At 33.5% G+C, this 13,762-nt stretch overlaps 1 protein-coding gene across 2 annotated transcripts in view; it reads right to left on the bottom strand.

Annotated features, from left to right (window-relative positions):
• The window catches only part of cnir (cornichon-like protein), a 68,354-nt gene that overhangs the window by 7,215 nt on the left and 47,377 nt on the right, over positions 1 to 13,762 (bottom strand). Inside the window, exon 4 of one of the 2 annotated variants that reach the window (XM_090398666.1) lies at positions 2,070 to 2,210. In XM_090398666.1, coding sequence (XP_090254792.1) covers positions 2,070 to 2,210 — 141 coding nt within the window. Of the gene's footprint in view, positions 1 to 2,069; positions 2,211 to 13,762 lie in introns of those variants that run through there. The other variant, XM_090398667.1, reaches the window with a different exon arrangement.

The following is a 13,762-nucleotide window of genomic DNA, read 5'->3' as shown; positions in this document are numbered from 1 at the left end:
TCTAGCTTGTATTTTTTATAACAGTTCTTGTAATACCACTGAGATGGTCTGCTATTTCCAGACCGAAATATTTGGTTAATTAAATATCTTTCTTGTGTTTACGTGCATTTATCATTCAGGAATAAAGAATAGTTATAGACAGGGAGTTCAAGAGCCCCAACAGAAAAAAATTTTGCATACCAGAACATACAGTATGTACTTTAATTTCATTAATTAAAAATTTAATGCAGGATATTAATTATATACAATAAAATTATAGTATTAACACAGAACAGACAAAAAAGAGCAAAATATGATATATACATTAGAATACCAAATCAAAATGTTTTTATTTTTAATTTATTTATTACTAATCTATTTTTAGCTGTTGTTGCTAAATAATGTATGCATCACTGAACATGCCTTATTTCGCTCATCTTAAACATCCTATGGGACTCAGGTTGGGAATACAGTTTGTTCCAGATCATTTCATTATAGTAGTGGTGTTCACCATCATGTGCATTTGCAGTACATAACAAAGAGATATGCTTGTGTAATGATAAAATACTTAGTTTGAATTTATTATTTTTTTTTTTTTAAAGGTGGATTCTACTTTCAAAAGTTAGATAAGCTATAGCACATTTAGTAAAGTTGCTAGACTGAGGGATAAATAATCTGGACACAATGGTTTAGAAATTAAACATGAAACTTTTTACCTATCACCTAATGACCTTCATAAGTAACTATGCTATTAAACATGGGGTTCAAATCTGCAACCTATTGGAGAGTAGCACTGCCATTCACGTAACTAGTTTTTGCCAGGACACATTGAAAACATTGGACTACAGTTAAACTACCACACTTTCATTATTATATAATCATCCAGCTCTCCCAGAAGTTGAAGTTCTTGCTAGACAGTATATTTTTGCTGTTTAAATGTTAAGTTAAGTGATGCTTCTCCAATAGCAGATTATTAGAAGTACTGTAGTGCTCAACCACTGCCAAAAATTTCTGCAACATACAGACATTAAAAAGCCAGCATATTCCATTACTAACTTAGGAAAATAAACTCAAAGTCAAAGAGACCTCCAAGAATAGCATATAAAAAATTGACTGAGTTGCTTTGAATTACAGCCAAAATAACTAAGGCTAGGATGACAGTGTATCATGTCTGTTCTGCAGGATGAAAAACCAAATTTTCAAACTTAAGTCTGATACTGAGTTAGGAAGCACTCTGTCACCTTTTGATAATAGTTATTAAATTATATGAAATATGTGATGATCAACTAAGAGAGGTGTCTCTTTCTAGCTTGTTGTTTCCTCTGAATATCTATTCATTAGTATCCAGTTTCAACTATATCAATCAAGCGAAAGAAATTACTCCAGTGTTCTGCTTTTAGTATACAAAAATGTGTTTTCTCCAGAAAAATATTAAATCCTGATTTTATTCAGTGCCTCACTACCATATTCCTTCACTGTTTACAAACAAAAGTGCAATACTGTTTCTTCCTAAACACATCACATCACCTTGAATGTCATGGGGTTATTTCTGTTGCAACAGTCATTCATTTAATGTGAACTTTTCAAAAACTAATAAAACTTGCATGCAACTCATACAAACAAAGCATCAGCAACAGCCACTATAACACCTGATGTGACCAGATTTGCCTAAGTCAATAGCAGGTAGTCTCCAGCATTTAGGAAAATCACATTAAGTAACCCATAACCAGATTTTCTAATTATTCAACCAACCTCATGTTTCAGCGCTACCATACAAAGAAGAATTACTATGATAAATGACAATAATACTGGAATTTATCATCAGATGGATTCTCAAAAATTAGTGTAATTTGCATTTTTATCAAGTTGGTTCTCACACATCAGTCAAATGTACTTTTAACAAGAATATCTTAAATGAAACAAATTTAACCTGCATATAATTCCATTTATACTGATTACTAAAAAATGCTTGGAAAAGTTTGGTATATTACTACATTTCTACTTTCTTCCAAATTTTCAGCTTATCCGCAATACTAGTGTATTCTATAACTATTTGTGTGATTTTCAATTAAAAATGCAGTAGTACTTACCAATATAAATAAATAAAGAAAAACATTAGATAAAATCCTAATCGAACCATAGAATCCCTCATGTGTTTCTTTAAATTTCCCCTATTGTGAATTTCGGTTGGATCATATACACCAAAGTCTCCAGAGGGTACTGTAACTATCCTACATATAGTGATAAAAAGTAATGATAAGCAATGAGGTGTTTCATGCTACAAAATTATTTTTAATATATGAGAAATGAACAATTCCAAAATAAATCATTCACAATAAAAGACATGGTCAAAACAAAACAACAACAAAAAGTTACTTAACTTTCCAGAGCTAAGAATATATATATATATATATATATATATATATTGATGTTTTGTTACTTAATGGCAAAAACCATGTAAAAAGTAAAGCACTTTTATGTGTTTTTTTGCTAGTAATTAGCAAGGCATGGGATACAACAACCCATGTAATCATTTTATTAACTCTTCAAGAATATTTATGTTTGACTGCACCACACAGACTAAGTACTTCTATACAGACCTTTGGTATCAATGCCTTCAAGAGGTGTACAGGATCTTATGATAGTACTACATAATTAAATGTATATTATTAGGTTTTTTTTTTTTTTTTTTGACAATTTTCTTCTAAATTAATCTGTCATTTTCAGGAGTTCACCATTGTTAGATCTGGAATTTCCTTCTTTAAACACATTACTAGCTACATCAATTCACCAAAATCTTGACCAACTCCTGGGTTGGTCATCATGATCTTGGTGAACTGCCCATTTGGGATCAACCATCCTGAATGCTAATGATTTCAAGTTTTGTTCTAATGTCCTTTTTTAATAATATGAATCAACCATTGATGACATCTTTTCACTCCCTTAATTTTTCTTAGGACTCACATATTTAGTGTCTTTAAAGATATCAGAATGACTTGAGTGCCTTAGTTATCAAACTATCATTCTTTATGTGTTCAACTATAACATGGGATGACACTTTTGTTCATAGATAACTCCAAGTTTTCAGAGTCCCTATTAAAAAGAATTTGTCTCTAAAGACTAATGTCTTTTTGAAACCCTAGGCTCCATCTAGCCAATATTCTCTTTATTCACTATTTAAAGTTCAATACTGAATGATTCTCATAATTTAAACATTCTGCAGTTAAGATATATTGAAAGAAAGGATTTTCTCCTTACTGCAAATATATTACAAGCAAATCCATAAAAATGTTAATCCCCAAATCTCCTAAGGCTTCCTATCTGGAACATTTTCTTTCTTTCCTTCTCTACATAATTTTTTTTTTTGTTATGTATGATATTAACATGCCTTTTGGCATGACAAGATTGATGAATCAAACTGCAGCCATGTTAAACAACAGTTTAATACAAAAATGGCTGACAGTAGTTATACTGTAATGTAGAAACAATAAATATACCTTCAGAAATTCCAAATGAAGAGAAGTAATTCAATTTAATACCGAAGTACATTATTTATGTTTATTTATTTTAAAGTGACATAGAAAAAGAAATGGCAATTTTAGTTCTTATAAATTCTTGTAAGACAATAAGTTCTATTTTTTATTTCACCTTAGTGCATATTTACTAACAATTTGTTACTCACAGGATCATTCTCAGAACTAAGACATATCAGTTTCCTTATTATTAAAAACGTATTCAGATCCAACTTCAAAAGATCACACAATTAAGATTATTGTATAACACCATGGTATGATTCATTAAAGGAAGAATCGACTTCAGTCATAGTCTTGCTTCTGTAGCCAGTATAAATTGGAGGAACATGATGGAATTTGAAAGAGGCATTGTGATATAATGCCATATTGCAACCCTATCTTTTTGGCATGGTCAACAATCAGCGATACAATACTGAGACAGAAGTGCAGTGAGTCAACTGTAAGTGCTACCTGCAGTGGATGTAGGATGCTATGAAGAATAATATGTAAAAAATACCATTCGTTGGCTGACACCCTGAATGCAGAGTTCTAGGCAACTGGAACATGAACTTACAGAAAAAAAAATTTAGAACCGAGGTTAACAACATGGGTTTTCCATGGTAGGACTATATGCAAGTCCCACATTAACCAAAACCAACATGCAGCTTTGTCTTCAGTGGTGCAAAGAGCATGTACAGTGGGATGCAGAAGTTTGGAAAGCTGTGTTATGGAGTGACGAATCATGCTACACCCTTTACCAAGCAGATGGATGGATGTGGTGGATGTCTAATGAACGTCTGTTACCAGACTGCGTAATCCCAACTATGAAATTTGCAGGTAGCAGTGTGATGGTATGGTCCTGTTTTTCCTGGTTTTGCCTCAGACCTCTGTTTGTGGTGCCACGAATAATGAACTCAGAAGTATTTGACCATTCTGGACAATGCAATGCTACCTACTTTGTGGCATTTCTATGGAACTGGCCATCGTCTCTTTCAGCAAGACAATGCAACATGTCATAAGGCTGTTGCTATAACTGCATGGTTTATGGACATAAACCTAACCACACTTGGTCTCCACAAAGTCCTGATCTCAACCATATTGAACATCTGTGGGATGTACTGGAGCGTTGGGTGAAGTCAAGAGACGTCTGCCCCCACAACACACCAGGACCTCATTACATGCCTGCAAGAAGAACGGTCCAAAATTCCTACTGATCGGTATCACACACTTGTGGAAAGTATGTCCCATAGGATTGCTGCAGTCATCACAGAACAGTGAAAGGAGGTCCTACATCTTATAATAAGTTGGGTGCCAAGGCTGTTTGTTTCTGATACTATGGTGTCCACTGACTTCTTTACAAGCAGTGAATATGTAGTAATGCTTAGGAACAAGTGATCAACAGTGCAGAAATATGACAGTATTGTACATATATTTTGGTATTAAATTGAATCGCTTCTCTTCATTTGGAATTGTGAAGTTATATTTATTGTTTTCTGATGCTATTATACATTATGCAATAACTAATGTCAGCAATTTTGTATTAGAACTGTTGTTTACATAATTTGACAATTTGATGCATCAGTGTTATGTGTCATCATAGAGGAAGAAGGTGTCTTGCTATCATATGCATAGTACCAGCAAGATTATAGGCAAAGTTAGAAGAAAAATGTTCAAATAGGAAAGTCAAGAACCAGGAAATATTAAATTTTGGAAATGAAATAAAAATTTGTCTGTATTATATCTGAAAAATTAAAGAAATTTTTTTTTCTTGTAATATATCAAATCTGTCAATTGTTCAAATTATAAGACAGTCATTCAGTATTCAGCTCTAAAAAAAAGAGAATAATGGCAAGACTGAGCCTGCTTTCAAAAAGTGTCTTTGGAGACCAACTCAGAGAATTCAAAACTGGAGCAATCTATGAGAAAGATGTCATCCAATGTTATAGTTGAAAATAATGATCAAAAAAGAATGAGAGTCTAATGGTAATTAAACACTTAGAACAATGTTTCTAATCAAAACTAAAAATATTGTTGTAAGTCATTTTGACACTGCCTGTACAAAAAAAAAAAAAAAGTATTTCGTGTGATCTGTTATTTTTATTTCTTTAAGTTGGAGGTAGGAACAATTTTTTCTATTTTAAGTGTGAAAATTATGTGTTTCAACTAAGGATAATATATTCTTCACCACAAATTCAAGAAATTAAAGTATGCTGCATTGGAACAGTAGTCAAAGCAATCTATTATTACCTAAAGGAAACTTAAGGAAATGTAATGTCACTGAGCTGCTCAATTCCTCAAATTAACATTTGTAGCCAACTATTATTACTGCTAAATCTGTTCAATTATATATATTTAAAGTGAGTGTGATACAGTTTATAGCAATTTTATAATTTGTCATTATTTGAAAATAAATACTTTATACTTTTCTTAGTTTGATTAGTGAGGATCTCATCAATTGTAATTTGTTGAATGTTTATAAATTTACATAACCAGATAGGAACTTGATTTTGTTTAGGGGGAAAATTATTCTCAATACTGATAAGTGAATGTTACAGATATTTAGCTGCATGATAATAATCAAAGAAAATAAATTTTGACACCACCTGAGATTAACTCTGCTCACACATACTGAATGCTAATGCTGCCAAGATCCTTTCAAATGTCTTCATTTCTAATAATGAATCAACTTTTGATGACATCTGCTTACTCCCTGAACTTTTTCAGAACACTCACATCCGTGGTTTCCAGCATTTGATTAACTACTTTATTTCTACCCCAACTCTCTCTCATATCTGCAAATTAAAACTAGTCTGAACACTACCTTGTATACTGCTAGTTTAGTATTTTGGCTAATTTCTATCTTATTCCATATAAATTTGTTCAAATGGCTTCCCACTACATCATTTTTGCATATTCTATTATCTATATTCATATTTAATTTGTCATATTTATTAAACATTGTGCCTAAATAGTGAAAATATTTTACTACTTCTATCCAGTGAGAATGCAGTTAGGGGCGTGTTTCACATTCCTACCTACTTTCATTGTTCTTTTATTGCTGAGTTATTCCATTTAGTTAAGGAAACCCCAAGATTCATACCAGATTAAGAGTAAACATCTGCATAAAATAAAAATCTGAGATGAACATTTCCAATTTTGATGTGAGGTTTAATTTTACTTTCCTTTATGATGTGATCTATATTCTTCTTCCATAGTCTATCTATATAGAACATATAGAATGTTTTTTTTCACTTGGTTATACTATAAGTTAAAGATGCCAAGAAATTATATTCTTGGCTTCACCAAGTGTAAGTAAACAAAGCTTGTGCATGAAGTAACTTAATGACCTGTGTCTGTGTGGATATGTGCCTTGGATTATGGAATACTAAGGCAATTGATGTGAAGTCATTAGTCTCTTTATACAAGTAGCCCAGTCATGGGCTACTTGTATAAAGTGTAAGCAAACAAAGTTTGCTTACACTTGGATAAAGGATGAAACCAAGAATATAATTTCTTCACATCTTTAACTTATAGACCACTGGGGCACTACAATGGTGATAGTCCTGACATAGTCTATCCAGGTGTTTCTGTCTTGGGATTTCCTTAACAAGATGGATAATGAAGAATTAGTCTACTTTCTAATATTATCTATCTATGATTCTAGGTCACTCCCAGTGATTTTTACAGAAGTCAAGCCTTCTAGTGCTATTTTAGGTAAACTACCTGATTCAGTCGCCAGAGCCATTTTCAACATATTTTAGTGATGATATTTTCTTGTGTTCTGACAATGGAACAGATTTTTCTTCTAACCTCATGTGTTGTGTATGATATCTTCAAAAGTTTTCTGTAGCACCTCATCTTGAAGGCCTGTAGCCTTTTCTCATCTTCCAAGGAACCAATCCCTGCCACCAGCCTGAAACGTTTCAACTTGGCAGGAAGGGTCCATGGCCTCATGTTGCTGCCGTATTCTGGTTTTGCCATTAGCATGATACAGTACAAACCAGGAGTCGGCTGACCAAGCAATATTTTTCCAGCTGTCAACTGTTCAGCACTGGTGATCATGTGACCACTGAAACTGCATCTTCCTGTTTTTAGTTGACAGCATTGGAACCTGGGGATGATTGTCTGCTCCTGTACACCATCTGCGACAGCAAGTGATGAACTGTGTGTGCTGTTCTGTAATCTTTGTAATCTTTGCCATTCTTCTCTGATCTTTTGCGTCAACAAGCTGCTTCCATCCACAACACTGCTTTGAAGTTGTCTGGTTATTACACCTCTCCTGACATGCCATAAATACTGTTGTGCATGAAAAGTCCAGAAGAGTAGACATCTGTGAGATATTAGCACCAGCACGTCTGGCACCCAACAATCATACCACACTCATCTTGTTAACATTTGCTTTTGATTCATCAGAATGGATAAAATGCATGATTTAAGTCATGCCTTTTATGCAGTCTGCCTGATTTATATGGCAAACTGCAGCTGCATGAATCAATGTTAAGGAAACTCTAGAAACAGTCTATCTTTCTAAATGGGAAGTGTTAGTAATAAATTGGCCACTTTATGTATATTCTCAGTTAATATCTCAATTACATCATGTAACTAATGTTCTGAAACAGCTTTCTTCTGACGTCATGTAGATCTATAAAACTTAAGTATATATTCATGTTATATTTCTATAATTTTTTGACTGGCTGAAAGTAAAATCCAATACCAATCTCTCTATGTAGTCTGAACCACTTCCATATGTTTCTCTTCTGCAATTCTTATTAGCCTCTTCTCATGTATGTGTTCGTAAATCTCACTTGGAATATTCATGTAAGGAAATTCCTCTGTAATTTTTAGTTGTTTTTCAATTTTAATAAAACACGACGAAATAAATTTTAATAAAGCACTACGAAAGTCTACTCTGATCTGGAATTTGATCACCTGACCACTCCTCCAGTATTATGCAAGTGTAGTTACTATAAAACTTTATACCTGTATATTTGAGCATTTCAGATTTAATAACGTATTACAGCTTCCTTTGAAGCTGTAATACGTTATTAAATCTGAAATGTAAAACATTTCAGTTTTCTGATGACTTTCTTCTATCTCTAGTATTAATATGTGCTACTGGTTGCATCCTCTTCAATATTTTCTTATTAATGTCTCACTGCTTGTTTTACTTACGTCTTTCAATGTGATTACTCCAGACATCCAGAATATGTTTATTTTCAGTTATGTCATCTTTTATCATTTCTGATTTCCTTTTACAGCACTCTTTCCACCATTTCTAAGCTCTTTTTTAATAGCCTATAGAACATTTTACCACCTTTGTGATATTCACCTTCTACATTCTTCACAAAGATTTCACGTTACTTTGGCTACTTTTACATAGCTTAGCTTTCTTACAATTCGCTCTGAGCACTCGATTTAATTATAGGAGTTCAAATTTTCTATTCTTGTAAATAACTTCACAACATGCTTTCTTAGTTCACTTAACATTTCTTTTGATTCTGCCACTGGATCTCAAAGATTTGGTTCTTGTTTTTCACCAAACTCTTATTTTTCACGATTTTTCATAATTCATAATATGAGTCAATAGGCTACTTATGAAAACTTTTGTACTTTGATTATTATGAAAACTTTAGAATATACTTTTCATTTCAATATATATATATATTTTATTCTGTTCCAACTAAATGGCAATTACTTTCCATTTCAAATTGCCCATATCCTGAATCTGTGGGAAAATGTCATGACCGCAACAATAACACAGTCAGTACAACTTTTCTTATTTTCTTGGCTGTTCTCTCTGTTTGAATTTATGTTCTTTATACTGGAACATGTCAGTTATGACAGGTCTATGTCCTGAACAGAAAGTCAGCAGGTACTTATCTTTGCTCTTTTCTCCAACTAAACATTTTATGTCTTGTATTCATTTTCCAGTTAGCTATTAAGGTCTCCAACCAAAGCCAACTTTTTAAAATTTATTTATGTCAGATGATCCCTCTAATGATGCAAAACATCCTCCTCTTTAAGCAATACTTATGTGAATTTATGTTAAATTACATGATATTACCTTGCAAGAGATTTATTTATTTTTTGTTCTGTACGTTATTTTGTGTGTACAAAAGAATGTACTTCACAGCATAGTAAAAAGGTGTGAAATCCAAATGGTAAGGAAATGCACTGCTCTCCAATAACTGGGAGTTCACGGATAGGATATCACCTGACTGATGTCAATGTAAATTGCCTTGTTGGTTGTTTTCCATCATCTTTATCAATGTTTGCCATATCTTCAAAATGAGTTTTATTATTTATTTATTTTTTTTTTTGTTCATAAGCAATGTTTTTATTCAGTGGATGGTTTTGCACTTAACAGATGTTATATCTTGTTTTTATTGTGTTGACCTTTAGTCAGGTGGCTTCCTTTCCCTCAATCAAGGGGGGGGGATCAAGGTTTAGTAAATTTTGAGATAAATGTGTTGTTGGTTTCTTCCCCTTTTATTTATTTTTTTGTGTTGTGCTTGTAATAGTTTTGTGGGAATTTCTTTGTGTTTGTTTTCATCATTTCGGAAAATTTTCTGAAGTGGGTGATATTTTGTTTCATTGGTTTTTTAAAGTGAGACTGGTGTCCATTAGTGGATTTTAGTTGTGCTTCATTTTTGGTACTAGTAATTCTAGTATTGGCATGGCAGTTTGTTTCTGAACAGTGATATGCTGGTTTTGCTGACTTTAAAATGTGAGGTTATATCTCGAGGACAATCACTAAAAGATGTTTTGTTCTTAGTATCCATGTTTAAGGTATTAGATATTTGGTAGAGATGTGGTTGTTGTATCTCTTTCTGAAAGGGGGGGGGGATATGTTGTTTTCACTGTCTTTTAAAAGTCAGGTTGGCTCTTGTAAGCATAGGCATTTGGTAAGGTGTTTTTGTTTCTGGATATTTTTCCTTGCGGTATATGAGCAAGTGTTTGTGTTGTCCATAGTGCTGTATGTTTTTTTTTTTTTTTTTTTTTTTTTTTTTTTTTTGTCAAATGATGGTTGTATTAATTAGATGGTTTCTCTGTTGAATGTTGAAAGAAAAGATGATGGTTTCTAATTAAGCAATATTGCAAACATTTTCATTATTGAGAGGAATGTGTACTTATATTGAGTGAAATATATATGAGTAATAAATCATATTTCGTTTTCTCTTACATGTAAGAAGCTGTTATTTAAAAATTATATTATGTCTAATGCACATGTCTCTATTAAACGTCTAGTAAGAAATTAGGTTGTTTTATGTGGAAAAGTATGCTTGTATTTTTTCTTTATGTGATTAGGATTATATTGTATTTATGATAGGAATATGATATTCAATATTATTCCATAAAAATAAAGTATCACATAGAATAATAAACTATTTTTTTTTAATTTCTGACTAGTTTCATGAAATTCTTTTGTTTCACTTCATCAGGATAATTACATGGATAAACTAAAAACCTAGAATACAGTTAATAACAGTTAACAACCTCAGTGAATACATGTGAACATGAATAACAATGGAAAGTGTGCATTTACTATGCTGCTGCTGTGCTCATTTGTGGACTACTGTATACTAACTGGTAATTAATTTCCGGAATTGACAACGCATATAAAGTAAATTAATTAAAGATAACTTTAATGAATCACTTCTATATTTCGGCAATGTCACATTGCCATCTTCGGGAACATAAAGATATGGTATGTGCACTAAGGAACTAACAAAGCAAATGAGGAAGAAAATAAGAACTAATTTTGTTCCTAAAGTCCTAATGGTGCCCTCTTGCGGGCTAGTTTGGTAGTCTTGGCAGTTGGGCTGAAGTTTTCAAAATGAAAGTCTCCCAAATTTGGGGCAGTTTCATGCACCCAAATTTGTTGAGGTTAGGAACGTTTTTAAGGGCTGCTGAAGATTCTTTGAATAGTCTTTCGTATTTAAACTTGCTGCGATGGATTATTTTTGTCTTCTTCCAACGAATTTTATGGTGGGTATCTAGGGCATGGTCTGCCAGCCCAGAGCGGCTGTACTGGTGAAAACGGATGTAGTCTTGGTGTTCTGAAATCCTGATATTTGTTGTTCTGCCTGTTTGGCCAAAGTAGGACAATTTGCAGCTGCAAGGGACCTGGTATACACCAGGTAGGTCTAGGGGAAGTGGTTGGTCTTTGGTAGAGCGGATAAGGGATGCCAACTTTTTATATGGTCTGTAGCAGGAATTAAGGTCATATTTTTTGAGGATATTAGTTATTTTTTCAGAGGTGCCCTGGATGTAGGGGATAGTGATAGACTTGGTGTAGTCTTTATTGTGGAGGGGGGGAGGGGGGTTGTGGTTTATAGGTTTTAGTATTTTTTGGATTTTTTTGGGGTTGTAGCCATTGGCTAAGAAAGTGTTGAGGATGTGGTTTAGTTCCATAGTCAGGGCCTTGTCATCTGAGCAGATTAATTTTGCCCTGTTATATAGTGTTTTTATCACCCCATATTGTTGTGAGGGGGGGGGGATTGCTGGTGAATGTATCTGCCCGTGTGGGTGGGTTTTCTGTGAACAGAGAAAACCAAAGTTCCATCAAGCTGGCAGGTGATTAAAGTGTCTAGGCAGGGGAGGGTGTTGTTTTCCTCTTTTTCTAAGGTGAACTGGACTCTGGGATGTTGGTTGTTTAAGTGTGCTAGGAAGGAGTGGAGTGTATCTGAGCCATGTGGCCAAATAGCAAACACATCATCCACATAACGAAGCCAAATAGTGGGTTTTTGTGGGGTGGAGTTTAAGGCTTTCTCTTCAAATGTCTCCATAAAGAAATTGGCCAAGGGTGGGGAAAGTGGTGAACCCATGGCTGTCCCCTCTATCTGTTTGTAGAACTTTCCTTGCCAAACGAAATAGCCTGAGTTCATTGTGAACTGAAATAGGGCTGAGATATCGGGAGGAAACTTGGCTTGGATGAGCTCAAAGGTTTCTTTGAGTGGGACATTAGTGAATAGGGAGGAGACGTCAAAACTGACCATTATGTCAGTGTGTTGGAGTGTGAGGTTTTCTATACTGGCTTTAAAGTGGGCCGAGTTTTTTATGTGTGATGGTGTGTTGCCAGTGTAGTGTGTGAGCGTTTTGGCTAAATGTTTGGCTAATTTATATGTGGGGGAATCAAAAAGACTACAAAGGTAAGCTAAATTCTTTAATACGAGACCGTACTACTTACCTCCCCATTGAATATAATCCGACCAACTCTCAGATCAGAACTATCCACAGACTCCTTAAGAAAGTCACTTCTTGGCCTGTGGAAGTCACCAACAAACTTAAACCTTATAACTCTAGACCCCCCCGATTATATGGACTCCCAAAAATACATAAACAAAATGTGCCATTACGTCCCATAGTGGATGGCATTGATTCCCCCACATATAAATTAGCCAAACATTTAGCCAAAAGGACAGGCAACGCACTAAAATATTATGGTGCTTTTTAAAATTCGTCTGTTATATGTATTTTAACTGTGTTCCATTACATTTCATGTAAGTTTTTTTTTTTTTCATCTCAAATTTTTTTAGAATTATGTCAACTTTCATATCTATTCTTAGACAAATTTACCATTTTCTTATGCATTGTCACATGGTTTTCTAGATTTCTCAGTTATCAGAGAGCAGTGCACTTTCTAGACTTGTATCTAACATATTATGTGAACTTCTTTTCTATTAATTAATATCCTCTCTAAGATACTTAAATTTTCTCTCAGAAGAAATTTAGCATTTGTAATTTGGGAATTATTTCATTACTTGCTGATCTGAGTTATCAGAACATATGTGGGTTTCATTTTCAAGATTCGCAGATATAGATAATGTAATAAAAATTATGGCATAAGATAGTAGCTCCATAATTATGAACTGTATAACATGCAACTTACACTGTGCTGTTTGTTATCATGTAGTTCTGAACAGGAACTGGAATTACTAAGAGCAGTATATTATATCTGTGAATTTGTTATCTAGTCTTTTTTTTTTTTTTTTGCTGTTCAGGATCCCCATCACTTTTATATAACACTAGCTAGCTCATCTCAGTTGGAAAGCTGTTAAATGCAATACTAAATGTCAATTTAGTATTGCTTTTTTATTTTATGAGCATTGTAGAAGTGATCTTAAAAAAATATAAAAAACATGACTAACAAGGCTTATGTCAATGGGGAATTATCATGTTCACCTACCTTTTGCAACAAAATGCAATGTTCTATTTATTCACACTATAATCTGTCAATCAACAGTATTTCTTCCAAAAGTTTTTAAAAG

The sequence above is a fragment of the Typopeltis vanoorti genome, chromosome 10 (assembly GCF_054136105.1).
Source record: "Typopeltis vanoorti isolate ZY-2024b chromosome 10, IOZ_Tvanoo_1.0, whole genome shotgun sequence".
Classification (NCBI taxonomy): Eukaryota; Metazoa; Arthropoda; class Arachnida; order Uropygi; family Thelyphonidae; genus Typopeltis; species Typopeltis vanoorti.
The sequence above is the reverse complement of the archived record's forward strand: the minus strand, read 5'-3'. Positions and strand labels throughout refer to the sequence as shown.